Source organism: Rhipicephalus sanguineus, chromosome 2 (genome assembly GCF_013339695.2).
Source record: "Rhipicephalus sanguineus isolate Rsan-2018 chromosome 2, BIME_Rsan_1.4, whole genome shotgun sequence".
Classification (NCBI taxonomy): domain Eukaryota; kingdom Metazoa; phylum Arthropoda; class Arachnida; order Ixodida; family Ixodidae; genus Rhipicephalus; species Rhipicephalus sanguineus.
The window spans coordinates 116641165-116660773 of record NC_051177.1 but is presented as its reverse complement, the minus strand read 5'-3'; the positions used below and the strand labels follow the sequence as shown (position 1 = coordinate 116660773).

The window sequence follows — 19609 nt, the reverse complement described above, 5'->3', positions numbered from 1 at the left end:
TGTTTGACCATTTGTGTAGATATATTGCAGCTATACTTTGTGATAAGCACTTGTGGCGACCAACGCATTTAGTGCGACGCATTCGGGTGCTGTGGCGTTTGTCAAGGGAGTAATATAGAGTAAACTGAACGAGTATGCGAGAACGAGAGCACCAGAAGGCAAAACAGATATGAGACAAGAAGGCGTTCCGTTGTTTACCGAGTGTAGACAACAAAAGATGCTTGCAGAAAACGCACAGGATTCAATGTCCATCGTTAATTAATAAACCTACGCTACATCACTCGTAAAGGTGATGCCATTCTGAAAATCTTTTGGGAATTTTTCGATCGGACACTTTATTGTATACAGTTTACACTTATGTGTCTTGGCAAAAATCATCAGTGACAGTCGCCGAGGAAGTCAGGGCGATGGCGTTCACTTTTTCAAGGCTAAAGTGACTCCGTCGCTCACTGTAAGCATGCTGATCTCGACGCGGTCGTCGGATGCCATCTTGCGGCTGAGACGTCGCACGGACTCCGTGACGGAATCGTCGTACTCCGCGTTGAACGCTCTCCCTTGCCAAAACACCTGCGGAAAAGGCGATCCACGTGATGGCTACAGAATGAGCTCGCTAGATCGGAGTTTAGTAGGACGCAACTTAAGAAGGCATAAAAGGCCCTACCCAGATGACCGAAGCGTGGAAGCCAATTTCCCCCGCGACTAAAGCCAGTCCCTCTCACGTACAGCACTTGGCGATACCCTCCGACGGAGGGGTCACCGACCTTACGGATTACGACGTCAGCATAGATCAACGTTTCTTGCGTTGCGAACTTGAGTTGCGTAACCAATTCCCACTGTGAAGTTTTCCGTCAGTATGAGCTTGCTTTCATTGGTGCAGGCAGGTGTACATCCTCCTTTCAGGCGAAAATGTCGCTGCCTGATAGAGTTGTACCCGACTACTCATTTTCGGACGTGCGTGCGGCCACGTTTCACCGAATATACAGTTCAATATGACGGAAATCGCGAACAGCTGGAGTTTTTATTTGCAAAATATTTTGTTTGAAATAAACACGCATACTTCAAGGTGGCCACATGTCAAGCGACATCCCGTTACAACACTGAAAAAGTTAAAATCTACGAGATAGGATGCTGTCAACCATTACCCATGAACTACCTCAATATATCTTATCTCACAATGGTAAAAAGTCGCAGAAACGGGGTTCAGCGGGCTAATGGAGAGCCGCTTGACGTGCCCGCCTCCCCATACCATTTTGAAGTATGTACGCAAATTTCAAACAAGAAATAAATATATGTAAGTATATATGCCAGTTTAAAATAATCGCATGGCGGTCAACACGTTTATTGTCCTGCTGCACACAATGTCGCCCAACTTTCAGTCCACAGAGAGAGAGCGCCTTTAAAGGGCCACTGCCGCGAACTTTCACGTTGATTAAATCTGTTATAAACGAACAGCGGACGCAAATTTAAACAATTCGCGAGGCCTCTGAGCCGGCAACCGTCAATTGTTGTTGTCATCATTATTCCTCTATGTAATTGGCAGCCTTTAAATAGCATCCAATCAGACAACTCCGGTACCTGCAAGTCATTAGCGGATATGACGGAAATCTCGGCGCATTACTTTGATCACTCTGCGGATGCCACGATAATTCGGAGGTCATGCTTAAGCACATAATTGGTTCTGAACGTACCAGGTTCGGCGTCATTGTCGGCGAGCGGTAAATAATAGCTGAGTTTGCGTGACTTTTGATATCAGGAAAGGGCCGCATTCGGCACTAAACTATATGGTATACTAAATACATAGGTTTATAAAGTTATGAAAGAATTTCACTTCTAATGAACCCCAAAGTCTGAGTCATCGCACGTGCATGCCACCCTTAGCCTTTTTTTAAATATAAGCCTCCGTTTCTCACAAAATATAAACTCGGAGCTGTCGAAGGAAATCCCGAAAACATGCATGTGCCGTCTTCGAGCAAAAACAAGCGTTTACCCACAGTCAGCTCTAGGCACACGGGGCTGCAGTGATTATTTAGTAGAAATGTTGAGGTTGGTTGCATGATACGTACCGTTCAAAATAGTAGAACGCTCCTCCAGAGCACGTACTACACCATGGGAATACATATTAATAACGCATAGGGCATTCGTGATTGGAAGTACAGTGCCTGTTGCACACTTGGGAATGCATTAAGCTGCACAGTCGGGGACCAGGCTTCTTCCAAGGCATAACGAGCTGCAGTGTGAGGGACACGCATTAAATTGCCTACAGTTTCTCAATCGCTGAGTTGTAGGAAGCCTGAAGCCTTCTGCGAATCCTGTATAATGCAGTGCCTTCGGGATCGGCGCACCTTTGCGACGATGCCGTGTGATGACGTCGTCACGCGACAGCACGATGACGTCATGACGCCATATATGCGATCGTTAGCGTCATTATGACGTCACAACCAGACGTCATCGGTTACGCAGGTCACGTAGGGTTTTTGCACCACTCCATTCGGCCACCGTATTTTGTTCAAGGGCACGCTCAACGAGACACTTAAAGCCTTAATGTATAACTGCGCCATCTTGTGTGTGTGAAGTGCCGCAAAGTAGGGTACCACCCTAGCTAAAGCGCTTACTCACGGCACTCCGTCTGATGTCTTTGACAATTTAACCTCTCTGTATCTCCCGCCTCCTTTAACACCTCCCTACCCAGATTACTGTGGCGATACTAACCCAGACCTAGACCGCCCATTCACTCTCAGGGAGCTTGAAGCTGCCCTGGCAACTCATTCTAATAGCTCGGCTCCCGGCGAGGATGAGATAACATATACTACACTCCGCAATCTTCCCGACAACGCTAAAGAGTTCCTCTTAAAAACATTCAACGAAGCATGGGACAGCGGCTTTCTCCCGAGCTCTTGGACATCCTCTCTCATTCGCATGATTCCGAAGCCGGGAAAGCCCCCATCCCTTTCTAACCTTCGCCCTACCTCTTTGACGTCGTGCGTAGGCAAGACCTTTGAGCGAATGGCCCTGACTCGCCTGTCTGATTTTATTGAGGCGAGAGAGTTCTTCCCCCATTCTCTCATCGGCTTCCGACGTCGCGTCTGTGCGCAGGACATGTTCCTCGTCCTCCAGCACACATTTCTCTCGCCTTCTCGCAATCAGATTCATGTTCTTGTAACCGTTGCTGTCCGTAAGGCATTCGATGGCGTTTGCCATGACCACATATTGGCTCAGCTCTCCTCCCTTTCATGTGGTTCCCGCGTGTATTCTTACATCCGGTCCTTCCTTTCTAATCGAGTAGCTCGCTTTGGAGTCGATACTCATCTGTCCAACCCGCATTCCCTCACCCGCGGCACTCCTCAAGGTGCCGTACTATCAACTACTCTATTCAGTATGGCTATGGTCCCTCTTGCCTCCCAACTTTCCGTAATTCCTGAGCTCCATCATTTTTTTATGCCGACTACATCACGTTCTGGTGTACGTCTGGATCTCCCGGACAAGTACAGGATAATTTACAGCGTGGCCTACATCTTATCGCTTCCTTTCTTTCCACTGCTGGCCTGTCTCCTGCTCCAGAGAAATCTGAGCTTCTTTTGCTCAATCGCTCCGCTTACCAGCTCTCCCACAATGACCTCATCTCCCTGCATCTTTCTGGCTCTCCCATTCCTACCGTTCAACAATGCGAAGATCTTGGCTTCCCTTTGCATGCGGCCAAGAACGCGCAGGCCAACCATCACGCTGTCAAGACCTGCCACTCAGTAACTCACCTCCTGCGACGCGTTGTCACTCGGCAGTCGGGTCTCCAAGAGGCTCATGCGTGCCGTGTTGCCCACGCGCTCGCCCTCAACGAGTTTCTGTACTTTACACCTTACTTTCAATTTACCCAAACCCAACTTAACACCCTCGAAAGAGCTCTATTAGGCCTCTACAAGGCAGCTCTCAACCTCCCTATCACTACCTCTACCATTAAGCTCTTTGTCACTGGCCTCTTCTATCCACTACGTTCTCTTCTTTCTCTCCACCACGACACTCAGATTGCGCGTCTTTCTCTTACCCGTCAGGGTCAATGGCTATTGGCCCAAGCGGGTATCCCTCACATTCCAGTTCCCGTTGCCACCTTGCCTTCGCCCGCATGCACCTCTGCTCCCAACCTTCGTATCCTTCCTCTCCCGTCCAACATGTCCCCCGTTCTGCACGCCGGCCGTCGTCACGCGGCAGCTCAGCATCATTCCCCTCCTTTTTCTACACAGGGAGTCGCTTATAAGGATGCCTCGTTCGTGGCTCCTTGGGGTTCATGCGGCTACGCTATCTACCATCCACACCTCTCGACACCTGAAACCCACATCAGCGGGCCATACCTGCACCCGCCTGATGTACTTTCGCTCGAGGTCCTTTCCATTGTCCGTGCCTTACAGTGACTTTCTTCCCTCCCTTCACTCCCCGAGTACACGATATACTCTGACTCTTACGCCACCATCCGTAACATACAGAACCGCACATTACCCCCATCCCTCCAACAAGAGGTTGAGCAAGCTGTCTATGCACTGCAACCTTCCCCTGTTTTCCTACGCTGGGTTCCTGGACACTCGGGGATTGATGACAATGAGCTGGCTCATAGGCTGACCCGTGATATATAGCACCGGGCACCGTTCATTCCCTGGCCCACACCTTCGGAAGACAGTGGGAGCTCCGTCAAGAATGATGGGAATATCTCCCTGCGCCATACTATCAAGGAGGTATACCTACAGCTCCGACTCGACAAGCGTCTTTACCCTCCTCCTCATTCATCACTCACTCTGCTATAGGCTCGAACTCTACGGCACATCCAAATGAATTGTCTGATCACCCCCTCTCGCCTTTTTGTTTATAAATATAGATCGGACCCCTACTGTCCCAATTGACCATCTACATATGCAGACCTGTCACACTGCCTTTTCTACTGCCCAACTGCTCAGCAATCGAGCTCTTATCCTCCCCCTTTCCTTTCCATCACCATCTGACTCGACTGGATCGGCGCCGAAGAGGAAGAACAGCGTCAACTGATCGCGCTGGCGGTCGAAATGCTCGGCCTATGAATTTGGCTGAATAAAAGTGTTCTACTACTACTACTACTACTACTACTACTACTACTACTACTACTACTACTACTACTACTACTACTACTACTACTATAATCGTCACATCCGACAATACGCTGATATTCTGGAGATGTATTTTATTAGCACGTCTCGGCACGAATTGACCGCTAGCTCAACTTTGAAAATGTCTTGTATATGATACAAAGTACATTGTTAATATGCAGAATGTGTCGCACATTTACTCTATATGTCTATATGACTCACATTGTCGACGGCAATGATGCCGTGCCGCCTGACGAGCTGGAGGCCTTTCTCGTAGTACTCTTCTATGGGGCTTTTGTCGGCGTCGATGAATACGAAGTCAAAGTGGTTTGATTTGCCTTGAGCGATCAGATCATCTGCGAGACGTAGAGACCACAGTTGCTGCGTAAAAGGTCCCTCGAGAACGTGCACTAACATGATCAGAATGTTTTCATAATAACGACTTAACATACACGTAGTGTGTTCACTGCAAACTACTTTGCACCCTTAAAGGTGTCCTGAACCAGCCCTCGTGCTTGGTGAAAAAGCACATACACTGCAAATCGGACGCTGCCGTGGCGCTAGCCAATGGGGCCCTGCACTAAGGGCTCCACCCAACGAGGATGATCCTTGAGGCCTCCACAAATAAAAGCTTTCTTTCTCTCTGCTGTGAACGGCTCAGCCAAATCCTGCAATTGTGAGCGGCAAGGAGAGTTCACAAGGGGAGCGTGAAGTGTCACTTGCTCAAGCGCCATCTCTTCATAGAGAGGCCCGTCCTCACTCTGTTCGGAAGGCCGGTGCCAGCTCTATTTCGTCAGAGAGCAGGTTGTTACCATTGGCCGATAGCTGACATAAACCAAGAGCGGCGTTCGGATCCGACGCGCTTCATACCACAGGTTGCCGCCACGTGCCGGCGCCGCGGTCTACAACGTGCTGAAATAAACAGTAGCAACACTAGCGCGCACCGGAACCACACCGGGAGAAACCAATCGCGTTTCATGAAACGTGCTCGAGTTTGTGACCTGCGCTGACGTGGAGTCTTGCCCCTTTCTCATCTCCCCCTTTGTAGCTTCCAGTGCGCACGTCGGGACGAAGGAATCGAGAATGCGTTCAAAGCGCGCGGCAAATTCCTGTAACAGTGTGCTTCACTGGGCTGGTTGGTGCATTGTGAAATAGAATAAAACAGCGCTTTGGAGAGGACGAAGTGAAGACGGCAGACACGCCGCATCTATTGTCTTCGCTTCGTCTGCTCCAAAACGCAGTTTTTTGTTCCATTTCAAATCCCCGTCTCTCCGCTCGTGCTTGACAAATTCGACTTTTCTTTTGCGGCGATCGATTCGCGAGGCAATGCATTCCGATATTGAGGTGATTCGATTATTATTAGTAAAAGTGGTTCCTTTAAAGGTAGTTTCGACCGCCCAAAACGCTCTTTTGACAAACAATAATTTGCAAAAATGAGGTGTAAAGCTGTTTTGCTTCCACGAGTAGCCTTTCGGTTTGCGTAAGCTTAATGTTTTTACCTAAGACACCCTTTAGGAGTTAAGGGTCTTATGAGTTGTGGAAACACCCATGGCCTATACGACAGAGTACCAGTTGATAATTGGAATTAGCTCATTTAAAAGCGTCGAATATTAGATGACCTTCGATTAATATATATGTTATAGGGCTACCTCCAAGCCCGCCATAAATTTACGCGTCCTCCGTGAATGTTTATTGTTTAATGATGCATAACAGGAATATTCCCACGAGCACTGAATGGCAGGTGAAGATCAGTCTATATATACCTGTTGGTCGGTGCATGACTGCAGTGCGAGTGGTCTATCTATGAGGTGTTTTAAGTTGCTGCGTTTGTAGGTATGGTTGTGTATGTGCAATATTCTAGCCTTCGATGATGATGTAATCGGTTGATCCCTGTTAGTACCGATTTATTGATCTTTTCACTTCCTGTGGTAAGGGTATTTGGACGATTGGAAGCCCACGTGGTATGCGTGTTTTGACTCGTGAAAATGCCGTGTTTCTAGGATGTCAAGGTGTTAGTTATAGAGATGTTAAAACCTCCTTAATGGTGTAATGTGCTTTACTGCGTATGAGTGTACGCATGCGTGCGTGGGTGCATGCGTCTGTGCGTGGTATGAGAGAACACCGCACCGCTTACGGGCAGCTAGTCAAAATATAGTGCGCACTTTCTAACCGCCAAGTGGTGTGTTAAAGGTCGCGCTGCAAATTGATCATTTCAAAGACATCGAAAGTCGACTGTTTACGCGTGTATGCCAAGGCTGCTCGGGTAACCAATGGTTATTTCTTCTGATAGTTAATTTTGAATCCTAGTCAAGTCCTCTGCGTACTACGACATTTAAAATGTCTTTGTAGAGAACAACAGCGGTACGTTCGCGCGCAGTTGAGCTTATTCGAAAAAAAAAAAAGTCACGTGAGCCCCTGCCGCAGCAGCGTCATTTACGAACTTTTCTGCTAACGTTAAAGGAAAAAAAAATACACAACTAAAAGGGCATTTCGCGGCAGTGCTCTAAATCTCATATTTCCTGCTGGGTACAGATTGCATGCGTTCGGCCCCGTTTCGTTGTGAGTAGTGGTAACAAGCAGGCTTTCCGGCGACGGAAAACATTTTTAATACGGTGCGCATCGGGTTTTGTATCGACTAAAACAAAAAGAAAGCGAGAACCTCTCTCACTGGCCAGACGCATTTCAGTTTTTCAGTCGAAGTGATTGTCTGAGGCATGCTTCATTTTATAGCCCCACTAAAAAAAAAAAAAAAAAAAAAAGCTTCTAAGCTTTTGACGTTTGCAGCCTGAATCGTACGCAGCTGCCCTCCGTGAATCACGACAATAAAGGCAAGGGGTAGCTGTCCCGAAAAAAAAAAGAAAAAAAGAAAATGAGGATGTACTACCTAAACTGAAATAACGAACGCGTTTCGTACACCTCAAATAAATAAATAAAATAAATAGAACGCAGGTTTGCGTGATGCGTTACTTTTGTTGTTTTATTTTAATGACGAGGCAGGATGCAGTGACAGGATGCGTGGCATGACGCAGAGATGTAATCATATGGTTAGGAGTGATTAACGCTGTTGCCGAGCAAAGAGTTTTACCGCAGCGTCAAAAAAATTCGTTGTTTTGCTCCGGAGTTGATCACATATAACTTCCACCTGCATGTGAACCCCTTTTAAAGCATTCGGTGCAAATTTTAGTGCTTTTTTATAAAATAGTGAGTACGATGGTATAAAAACCTGACGACATAAACTAGAATACTGTTAGTCTAATTTTTGCGTTTCTCCCTGTCTCTTATTCCTCGTCTTCGTCTGTTTTGAACAAAAATTTTTCGAAGCATTCCCTTGTAATAATAAAGCATTGCATTCATTTATATTCCAGCAGAAATTCTATTGAGGAAACAACAATTCAACAATGACAGATGGTAACGTTTGTCTCGGCTCCTGTGAGACCTGTGAACTAAACAGCCCACCAAATAGTTCTGTCGGGCGTGCTTGACCGTGGGTTTGATGAGTGTAAGTGGAACTCAAATAGAAATTGTACTCTAACTCACCGAAAAATAATTCGAGTGAAAACTTCGAGAGATACTCGCAGCAAACGCTAACCGGTGTGCTCGGCTGAAAATTTTAGTCTCATACATAGCGAATGTCTAACACGAGACCATCTATCGCTCATAACGCGATCGATCTGCTATCACCCGACCTACTATCACATTACATGCGTCTTCGGTGATCACACGAGAAGTCTGTGAATAAGTTTTTTGCTAATCATATGTCAGTCGCGGAAGGTGCTTCTCTTATTCAGATAATTTCTCCGATTTCTTTTTAGGGGCGAAGCTTCATATGCCGTGGGTCTGTCCATACTCCGTTTGTTTGTTTGTAGTAGCCACCTGTAGTTCGTGAGAAGCGCGCGTTCTGGTATGCAGTAGAAGAAGAAGACGACGTTGACGAAGTCTGTGAATACGTTTTTTGCTAATCACATGTCAGTCGCGGAAGGTGCTCCTCTTATTGAGATAATTTATCCGATTTCATTTTAGGGGCGAAGCTCCTTATGCCGTGGGTCTGTCCACACTCCGTTTGTTTGTTTGTAGTAGCCACCTCTAGTTCGTGAGAAGCGCGCGTTCTGGTATGCATAGAAGAAGAAGACGACGTTGACGAGTGAGGCTCTCGTGCGTGTTCGCCTGTGTGGCGTTCTTTCTTCTTTACTACGTCTCGTGTTTTCAACGACGCCCGAAGACAACATTTCAGAAGTAACGCGCCATGAGGCTCCCTCTTGGCGCGCTTTCTCTTTCGCTCGGAGTCGCCGTATGGAAGACAAGGCTGCGGAACGGAGGGCACGGAAGGCGGCGGCAGCGCGCGCTTGTAGACAGAATCCTGAGGTGAGAGCCCGCGAGGCCGAAGCTGCACGTCGACGCCGCGAAGCAGATCCCGCCGTTCGAGCCCGCGAGGCCGAAGCTGCTCGACAAACAGCACGGCTGCGGCGAGAAGACCCCGTTGTTCGAGCCCGCGAGGCCGACGCTGCTCGACAAGCTGAACGGCTGCGGCGCGAAGACCCCGCCGTTCGAGCCCGCGAGGCAGAAGCTGCTCGACAAGCTGCACGGCTGCGCCGCGAAGACCCCGGCGTTCGAGCGCGCGAGACCGAAGCTGCACGGCTGCGGCGCGAATCGGATCTTTAAAATGTGAAAGACCGTGAAGCGGCGAGAAAGCGCGCGTACCGGCAGGCAGAGCCCGAGGCTGTGCGAGCATGTGAAGTGGCTGCAAAACGCATCAGGCGGGCTCTGCCCGAAGGCGCCGACGCGCGCTTCCAGCGGGATTTCCTTGACAACAGTTTCGGCCATAGTTGCGGTGTGTGCGACAGATTGTGGTTCTCAAACAATCCAGCCCCATATATCTTCCATCAAGAAGGACCAGGCTTGCGCCAATGCCATCGCCGTGCTGCAACGCGAGTTCCCCGCCATCAGAGATCACAGTGAGTACAAGATCTGCTCCAACTGCAAGGATTCGTTGGTGGCGGGGAAGGTGCCTCCGATGAGCGTCACGTATGGCTACAGATACCCGGCAAAACCCGAGAACTTGCCCCCGCTCAACCCGGTCGAAGAATGCCTCATTGCTCCTGGGTTACCGTTTACGAGCATCAGGCGTTTGACGCACGGCAGCGGTCAATACGGCATCAACGGGCAAGTGGTGAATGTTCCGATAAACGTCCCCAACACGGTTCAGTGCCTACCGTGGAACGTTCCGGACGATGTGGCCATCGACGTTCATCTCAAGCGCCGGCTCGTTTGTAAACGATCGTATAAGAAGGTACTCGTGAAGAAACGTCACGTGCACGTGTGGCTCAAACACCTGGAGCAGTATCAGCTATACAAGTACCTCAATATCAAAATGGATTGGAATCGCATCGTGCACATGGACGATGACGGTGACGTGGATAACGACGAGATCGAGCCGGCGCCGGAGGTTACCGACCTGTAAGATCCGATGCCGGCAGTGATTGCACTCAACAGCATGACTCATACTATGCTCTTTGACGACGGTTTACCGATGATTCACGGTTTACCGATGATTCCCTCCGGAGCTTCGCCCCACTCATCATCATTCACCACGTGGATATGCTGTGAATTTTTTTCAGGTATTCTGAGGTACAGCCTTGAAAACGAGGCTACTATGCAGCTGCCGTTGTACTAATGTTTCGCACTACTGTAAAGGCATGCGTCACAATAGGTGAACAACAAGAGTTGAGAAAATGCAGAATTCAACTTGCCTAGAGACTTATTGGCGTCGCCAATAATAACGTCAATTTTCTCCTCGACGCCCGCCTGCAAGGAATGCAAGGGAATTATTTTAGCTTGTCACTAACGACGGAACTAAGTTACTGGCAGACTACCTCGAATATTTAGAAGGTGCCTTCTCAGCGCCCCAGTGGGTCGTAGACTACATTTTTTTTCCTTGTCTATTCTTACGAGCACCTTCAGCGCATGAGTATTGTGGGCAAAATCCTAGGGCTATAGTATTCGCAAAGAATATCTGCGCTAGACTTTTTTGTAAAAGCAAATGCCGACCATTTATCCTATTGAAGACGTTATATTATTGAAGGTGGAAGGCCAATGGCAAGTGTCACTTAATCAAGCATTTGTGAAACTAGCATGATAGTTCTTATGCTCATAGAAATCGCTAGTATATTCGATACAATTGTTTCGTTACAGCTGCACGCGTCTGTAAAGTCGTGGTCTATGCTCATAGAAATCGCCAGTGTATTCGATACAAGTATTCCGTTACAGCTGCACGCTGCTGCAAAGTCGTGGTCTATGCTCATAGAAATCGCCAGTGTATTCGATACAAGTGTTTCATTACAGCTGCCCGCGTCTGTAAAGTCGTGGTCTATGCTCATAGAAATCGCCAGTGTATTCGATACAAGTATTCCGTTACAGCTGCACGCGTCGGTAAAGTCGTGGTCTATGCTCATAGAAATCGCCAGTGTATTCGATACATGTATTCCGTTACAGCTGCACGCGTCTGTAAAGTCGCGGTCTATGCTCATAGAAATCGCCAGTGTATTCGATACAAGTATTCCGTTACAGCTGCCCGCGTCTGTAAAGTCGTGGTCTATGCTCGTAGAAATCGCCAGTGTATTCGATACAAGTATTCCGTTACAGCTGCCCGCGTCTGTAAAGTCGTGGTCTATGCTCGTAGAAATCGCCAGTGTATTCGATACAAGTGTTTCATTACAGCTGCCCGCGCCTGTAAAGTCGTGGTCTATGCTCATAGAAATCGCCAGTGTATTCGATACAAGTGTTTCATTACAGCTGCCCGCGTCTGTAAAGTTGTGGTCTATGCTCATAGAAATCGCCAGTGTATTCGATACAAGTATTCCGTTACAGCTGCACGCGTCTGTAAAGTCGTGGTCTATGCTCATAGAAATCGCCAGTGTATTCCATACAAGTATTCCGTTACAGCTGCACGCGTCTGTGAAGTCGTGGTCTATACTCATAGAAATCGCCAGTGTATTCGATACAAGTGTTTCATTACAGCTGCCCGCGTCTGTAAGGTCGTGGTCTATGCTGATAGAAATCGCCAGTGTATTCGATACAAGTGTTTCATTACAGCTGCCCGCGTCTGTAAAGTCGTGGTCTATGCTCATAGAAATCGCCAGTGTATTCGATACAAGTATTCCGTTACAGCTGCACGCGTCTGTAAAGTCGTGGTCTATGCTCATAGAAATCGCCAGTGTATTCGATACAAGTATTCCGTTACAGCTGCACGCGTCTGTAAAGTCGTGGTCTATGCTCATAGAAATCGCCAGTGTATTCGATACAAGTATTCCGTTACAGTTGCACGCGTCTGTAAAGTCGTGGTCTATGCTCATAGAAATCGCCAGTGTATTCGATACAAGTGTTTCATTACAGCTGCCCGCGTCTGTAAAGTCGTGGTCTATGCTCATAGAAATCGCCAGTGTATTCGATACAGGTATTCCGTTACAGCTGCACGCGTCTGTAAAGTCGTGGTCTATGCTCATAGAAATCGCCAGTGTATTCGATACAAATATTCCGTTACAGCTGCACGCGTGTGTAAAGTCGTGGTCTATACTCATAGAAATCGCCAGTGTATTCGATAAAAGTGTTTCATTACAGCTGCCCGCGTCTGTAAAGTCGTGGTCTATGCTCACAGAAATCGCCAGTGTATTCGATACAAGTATTCCGTTACAGTTGCACGCGTCTGTAAAGTCGTGGTCTATGCTCATAGAAATCGCCAGTGTATTCGATACAAGTGTTTCATTACAGCTGCCCGCGTCTGTAAAGTCGTGGTCTATGCTCATAGAAATCGCCAGTGTATTCGATACAAGTATTCCGTTACAGCTGCACGCGTCGGTAAAGTCGTGGTCTATGCTCATAGAAATCGCCAGTGTATTCGATACAAGTATTCCGTTACAGCTGCACGCGTCTGTAAAGTCGTGGTCTATGCTCATAGAAATCGCCAGTGTATTCGATACACTCTAAGAAAAAAGAGAGTCAAAAGAGCGTCATGGAACCGTGACTCTCTTCGGGTGTCCACCTGACCCCTTTTGGAAGGTACGGGCAGAGAAAAAGAGTTCGCATTTGGGAAGGAGTCACTGGACCCTCCTGAAGCGCGTTTCGATTGGCTTCGGTATCGGAAGAGCCGCCGTATACGCCATACATATCGCGCGCTTGCCCTTTGGCGCCGTTGTGGCGCCTTGCTCGGCGACGCATACGGGGTTGGCGCCGGGGTGGCGCGCCGCTTTCCTCTCGTCTCAGTCTCCTGGTCTATTGGAATGCGTTGCGTGGTTGTGTTGGTTGCGCGTCTTCGGTGGTGTTGACGCCGGCTCCGTGCACGAAGTGACGCTTGGAGGGCGGAAAATTCATGGAGCTGCGGACACCGACAACGGGCGCCAGTTAACGGTGAGTGTACTGCTTTCGTAGGTACTAATTATACAGGTTTAGCTGGGCGTCCGCAGCAGCCTTGCTGAAGTTATCCGCCAGCCCTTTCCAACAGCAGCCTGCGTCCGCGGGGCTGTTGCGGATGCCCAACTAAAGCTGTCAGTTAACGAGTTACCACCGTTATGCGCGTTGCTGTACAAGCTCCCATAAAGTGAGCGATGCAAACAATTATCGAGGGTCATTTCTTGCTGATCGCACGTTGTGTCGGCACTACTGAAGGTGCAAGATGTCGTTTTGAGATGCACTTTAGTCTACTTCATAATAACAGTTCCATCGACCTTGAGTGTGCAGCGTGCTTCCGCGCGTGGGAACGTGAAAAAAAAAATCCTGTGTACATAACGCTCAGACGCACTATATAAATTGGTTTTTGTTGGCTTAAAGACGGTAGTTTGAGGTGCAGATATAGTACGGTGGCTTCCAGAACGTACGCGGTAGTCATTCAAGTTGGACACGCCTCGCCGGTAAAGTGAAAAAGCTCTAGACATTCGACGGCGCGCGTTGTTGCGGCCGCGGGCGTGCACTCTTTTCCCTCGTTTCTGTTTGCTGTTTTCGTGGTTTGCATACACTGCAATGACGTTGGGCGCTATAACAGAATCGAGTGAATGTACGTGATTGTGGGAGTTATGTGCGCTAATTCTAGTATATGACATGTCTGATCTCGACGTAGACGGCGTACGCACGCGCTGGGTGTCGTTCGGGCCCTAGTACTCGCATCTGTTTATCTGAGTATTTAAGGATGGGTTACGTTTGCAAAACATGCGGTCAATAACCGCTCACGGCATGCCCCTGGCTGCCGGAGGATGTGCTTTGTTGTTTTGTTGTTAGCCTTTATTATGTCTGTGTGAACCACTTATTGTGTAGGTTTTGCAAACCTTTACCGCAATTTCATTTTCTCATCACAATATCACGTTCTGCTTTTCAGATACCGTTTTTCATGGTGCTCACGCTGGACAGGAGCGACAACCTAGCAAGCCACAAGTCTGATGCCTGAAGCCGTCACCACTTTTTGATTTATTCTTAATAACAAGGAATAAATATGGAAACATGATGGCGATTTCTGCTGTTCATTTAGCACCATATGACACTGTGCATATCACAGTCACACATTTTAGTTGGCTATACTTATAGAAGCATGTAGATGAGGAATACCCAAACTTCTTAATTGGAAATCACAGACCATCCTATCGCGCTTTCTATATAACTTTGCTGGAAAATATGTATTGTTTCTACGAGTTTTATTAAAATAATGCTAAATCTGAACTATTATTTTTTTACAGTCGCTGGGCAGAACGGCAAGTATTATTGGACTTGCTTAAAATGAATACTCCACTATTTTCAACAGTAGTCGCGCAAAAATAGAGCAAGGGTTAAATGAGTAGCTTAAAAATACTTGTGGAGTCGCTTGATGCTTCGGTGTGGGTTCCCTTGACCCCCGTAGGAGCGTTACCGGCAAGAGTCGTCTGACACCCTATAAGTGGTAACGTGATCCTCCGGATGAGAGTCTTTCCACTCTTCCTAGAGGGTCAGGGGACTCTCCTAGAGCGAGCCGACCCTGACCCACCAAGAGAGTCACCGTGACTATTTAAAGAGAGTCCTATACGTGGCAAGTCAGAACTCTCCGAAAAGAGTCACGCATACTCTTCTTTTTCTTAGAGTGTACAAGTATTCCGTTACAGCTGCCCGCGTCTGTAAAGTCGTGGTCTATGCTCATAGAAATCGCCAGTGTATTCGATAAAAGTGTTTCATTACAGCTGCCCGCGTCTGTAAAGTCGTGGTCTATGCTCATAGAAATCGCCAGTGTATTCGATACAAGTATTTCGTTACACCTGCACCTGTCTGTAAAGTCCAGGTAATGCGCACATGCGATAGTCAGTAGGTCGTAGGTGTGTAGCCGTATGCACTTTTTTTCGGAGCGCGGAGTTAAAGAGGGCTGGTGCATCGTGGTTTCGCGTGTGAAGATTGTTCTTAAATACGATAGCTATTTGGGTCAGTCGGCACATCTGCATCTTCGCTCACAGCGCGAAGAGAAAAACAAGTACACCAGAAGAAGAACGACGCAACATGAGCGCTGTACTCACCGCTGAAAATTTTATTCACACAAAAACTGCATAAATCGAAAAAGCTCACACATGCTTACGCCAGAACTCTAACTCTGCTTTTTACATCTCATTGTGCGCGAGATCACGTGATCTTTTGTACTGCGCGCCGCGGTTGCAAGGTCAGCGTCTCATGAGGCATCTAACGCTTTCGCTTTAAAGAATCTAACCCACTGAAGACACCTGCATTTATTTTCCATCTGAAATATATCTTGATCAAGGCCGGCAGAACATCGTGGCGATCATCCCTTGAGTCAAGACGTACAATAGACGTCTTCCAGACACCTTCAAATCATGCCTAAACCTGATTGTGTTCGCCATATCGCTCTTTGTCGGCTGTGTTAAAACGTTTCGCCCAACGGGCGCTCGAAGTCCGGCTGTGTGCCTTGCGCTACTTAAGATATACCTGCAAGACCTCCGGTAGACGTTTCACATCTACCCTCGTAAACTATTGGCCTTTTCGGCCACACATAGAATGAACTAAATGAAACAAAGAAAGACGAAGGAAAAAAAACTTCACCTCTTTCCAGAAGGGTCTACCAACTTTGACGATCTCCTCCTCAATCTCAAGACCAACGACTCTGCCATCTGGTGGAAGTGCGAGGGCAGCTGCCATTGCGCTTACACCCGTAAATACGCCTATACAGTGAAGAAGAAAATGCATGAAGACACCTTCCGATTGCCTAACACATCTGTCGTAAGCACTGGCGAAACACAAAAGCACGTGCAGACTAATGATCGCTGTCCTTCGCGCTATCTTGTAAGAATTTCGCTCAAACGAGGTTTTAAATACCATTGAATGAGATTTGCAACACATTTTACTTGTGACGTGGATAAAAAATTACTCTAGAGTACGTAGATAGGACAGGAGCAATGTAAGTGCACAGGTCTCGTCCATTTCCGAAATTATCGGATAATACGATAGCGGCAGTAATGGTATAAGATATCTTAAATGAACCGTGTACGTCGGTAGGGTAGAAAAGCGCTTGTAAATTAACAGAAGCAATAAACACACATTCGCAAGTGAAGAAGTGGGCAAGACGAGCGCTGATCTATCTATCTATCTATCTATCTATCTATCTATCTATCTATCTATCTATCTATCTATCTATCTATCTATCTATCTATCTATCTATCTATCTATCTATCTATCTATCTATCTATCTATCTATCTATCTATCGATGACTAGTGCTAAATGCGAATGACCAACGCTCCGCTGTCAGGAGGCGAGGATAGCGGAAGACGACGATATGTGGTACTGATAGACGTATATTGCGCCAAGTAACTGAGGAACAAACAAACAAACGCTCTCGCTCGCCGGTAGTCAGACGTGTCTGTTAAAGAGCCATCCGTAAAGCGACGTCAAGACTAATATATATATATATATATATATATATATATATATATATATATTATGTGGACACGCGACAAGCTCACCTACGTCCAAGTAATGTCGTGCCTTTGTAGCCTTGAGCAGGATCTGGAAGAGCTGTAACTGAGTCGTGTCGCTCATCTTATAAGCATGTGGGTGCTTCTGGGTTTCCTTTCACGACAGAGGTACATGCGTGTGGAAGGTAAGAACAATTAATGAAAAATAATAACGAAGGGAAGCATTAATTATACAGGCAGTCTTTTTTTAGACCATGCAGAATTTCTGTAAACATGATATGACAGTCTGGCTCCTGTCATGTTCGCACACGAAGACGACACACCACGAATCGCTAAAACCACAATACGCTCGTGAGACATGCCGTAGTGGAGGGCTCGGGATTATTTTGGCCACCTGGGATTCTTTAGAGTACACCCAGATATAAGAGTACGGATTGTTCTTGCGTTTCGCCCCATGGAAATACTCTACCAGCTGCGGCGTTTCGTAAGCAAATGCCTGTGGCAAGGGTATAAGCCGAAGGTCGCAAGTAGCACGTGCAATAAGAATAGAACTACACGGCGACGTGCCTTCTGGAATTTAAAGGGACATAAATCTACGAATTTCACCTTGACTAGAGGAGATGTCACTTACGGAGGAGCAGGATAGAAATGGGCGATCTCCACCCTAAGCGTCCACCTGGATACCTAAGGAGTCTTAATTGGCTGCTCCGTTTTGTTCTAGACATGCGGTGCAGTTCTAGAATGAACCTTGCACAAGAAAACCAAGCTTCCAACTTTTGATCGCGACAATGTCGCATTTATTTCGTGTATCTGGCTTCTCCCTCTCAATACGCGAGTAATAAGGTTTACTAATGCAATGTGTGACTCCTGTCGGAGAGTCCTGACTAGCCACGTATATGACTCTCTTTAAAGAGGTACGTTAACTCCCTTGTGGGTCACACGACTCTCTGAAGAGAGTACAATGGTCTCGAAAGAGAGTGGGCGTGCCTCTTTAAAAAGAGTCATATACGTGAAGAGTCAGAACTCTCCGAAAGGAGTCAAAGGACTCTTTTCTTTTTCTTAGAGTGTGGGCCAAATGGGGAAACCCCCGCTACTGTTGAGTGGCATACGCGTAGGCAGCCTCAATTGCCTGCGCCCTCGGCTTCTCATGTTGCTACGCGCTACAATGTCATTGCCACAATTGAGCGGCCTCTTTAAAAAATATAGTAATTGTGAAACTGCTGGTTGAACAAGAGAAAATAGTTCTTCGAAACTGCGCTTGCTAACCGACGCGACAAAGTAAGATTGCCAAATGGCAGTGCGGTAGTAGCTGGCGTGATGGGCTGCAGCTCAAAGGCAGCCGTGAAGTTTGCTTTCTCGCAAGAAAGGTTGCTTTCAGCACACGTGAATCCGTTTGTTGAATTCGGCGCGTTCAATGAAACGCGCAAATCTGCTCCTCAAAGGAAGCATTCACAGTTTAACGGCACCCGACCTGGTCTCTTATGTTTTTATTTCTTCGGTAAACCACCCACGACTCTCTGCCGTTTCATAAACGGCAGAGAGTCGACAATTCTGTTTCAGTGTGTGAAAATGGCAGCTTAGCAATTCGTTTACCTGAGGGGCTGCGACGGAATACTTGAGGATTAAATGCAGATTTAGATGCTTAAATTTGCTCCTGATGGTCTATCTTGATTCCCCTCATTTTCTTCCACTTCTGGATACCTTTGCTGCAAGAAGGCTCCTTACAATCACTGTGCGCGGGTGTCAAGTTGTGGGTGACACAGCGGCCATAAAATTAAAAGTTCCAGTGTCTTTACAATCGGAGTGTGTCTGTATAACAGAACGCAAAAGCACACTGAGTGGCGTCACACAGTGAGCTAAAACAAGCGGAGCGCGAGTTTTTCCTGCTAAGGAAAGAAAGACAATGTTTTATGCAATTCCACAGGAATACACTTGATAAACTCCACTGTATAGCGGTTACCATAGTGCACCGGTTGACGTCAGCACACGTCCGCCGCCGTGGTACAGTGGTTACGAGACTCGGCTGCTGACACGAAGGTCGCGGATTCGATCCCGGCCGCGGCAATCGCATTGCGATGGAGGCGAAATGCTGGAGGCCCGTGTACTGTACCATGTTATTGCACGTTAAAAAACCCCAGACGGTCGAAATTTCCAGAACTCTTAGCAACATCATGCGTCATAATCATATAGGAGTTTTGGCCTGTAAAACTCCAGATCTTATTGACATAGCGCTAAAAAAATTGTTACTTTAAGTAAAATGCTTGTCTTGCTTTCCAAGAAAATTATAAGCATTTCGCACTGATGAAACTGATGAAGTCAGTGCGCATTCGCGGTAGGCGAACAAAGGACATAGAGTTAACTTACTTGGCAGAGCTTTGCGAGAGCCGGGTGCAGCGGGCCGCTGTGATTGGCCACATATTCGGCGAGGCGCGGTTCAAGATGGTACGGCTTGACGAAGTGACCGTGACCGCGGGTTTCAGCCATCGGAAATACGGATTAAGTATGCCGAAGTGCAAGCAAACTCCCGAATGGAAGAGTTGACGGAGGTGGAGCGAGTACCAAGCGATGGAGTCGACACTGAA

The 19609-nt window shown here is 47.4% G+C and overlaps 1 protein-coding gene across 1 annotated transcript; it reads right to left on the bottom strand.

Moving 5' to 3' along the window:
• Window positions 1-397: 397 nt before the first annotated feature.
• On the bottom strand, window positions 398-19511 carry LOC119381819 (catechol O-methyltransferase domain-containing protein 1). The gene is made up of 6 exons (XM_037649575.1): window positions 19392-19511; window positions 17076-17181; window positions 16158-16276; window positions 10850-10904; window positions 5325-5458; window positions 398-567 (listed from the first exon to the last, which is right to left on the bottom strand). Exons 1-6 carry the CDS (start codon window positions 19509-19511, stop codon window positions 415-417), a joined length of 687 nt encoding a protein of 228 aa, XP_037505503.1. The 3' UTR covers window positions 398-414.
• Between the last annotated feature and the right edge of the window lie 98 nt (window positions 19512-19609).

What these genes read in the sequence shown, in the direction of transcription:
- LOC119381819 (XM_037649575.1), bottom strand. Translation starts at nt 19,511, where the DNA reads ATGGCTGAAACCCGCGGTCACGGTCACTTCGTCAAGCCGTACCATCTT. An exon ending in CGACGCCAATAAGTCTCTAG is followed by an intron (nt 5,459 to 10,849) that starts GCAAGTTGAATT and finishes TACGTCTCGCAG; the next exon opens with ATGATCTGATCGCTCAAGGC. An exon ending in GCATCATTGCCGTCGACAAT is followed by an intron (nt 568 to 5,324) that starts GTGAGTCATATA and finishes CCTTTTCCGCAG; the next exon opens with GTGTTTTGGCAAGGGAGAGC.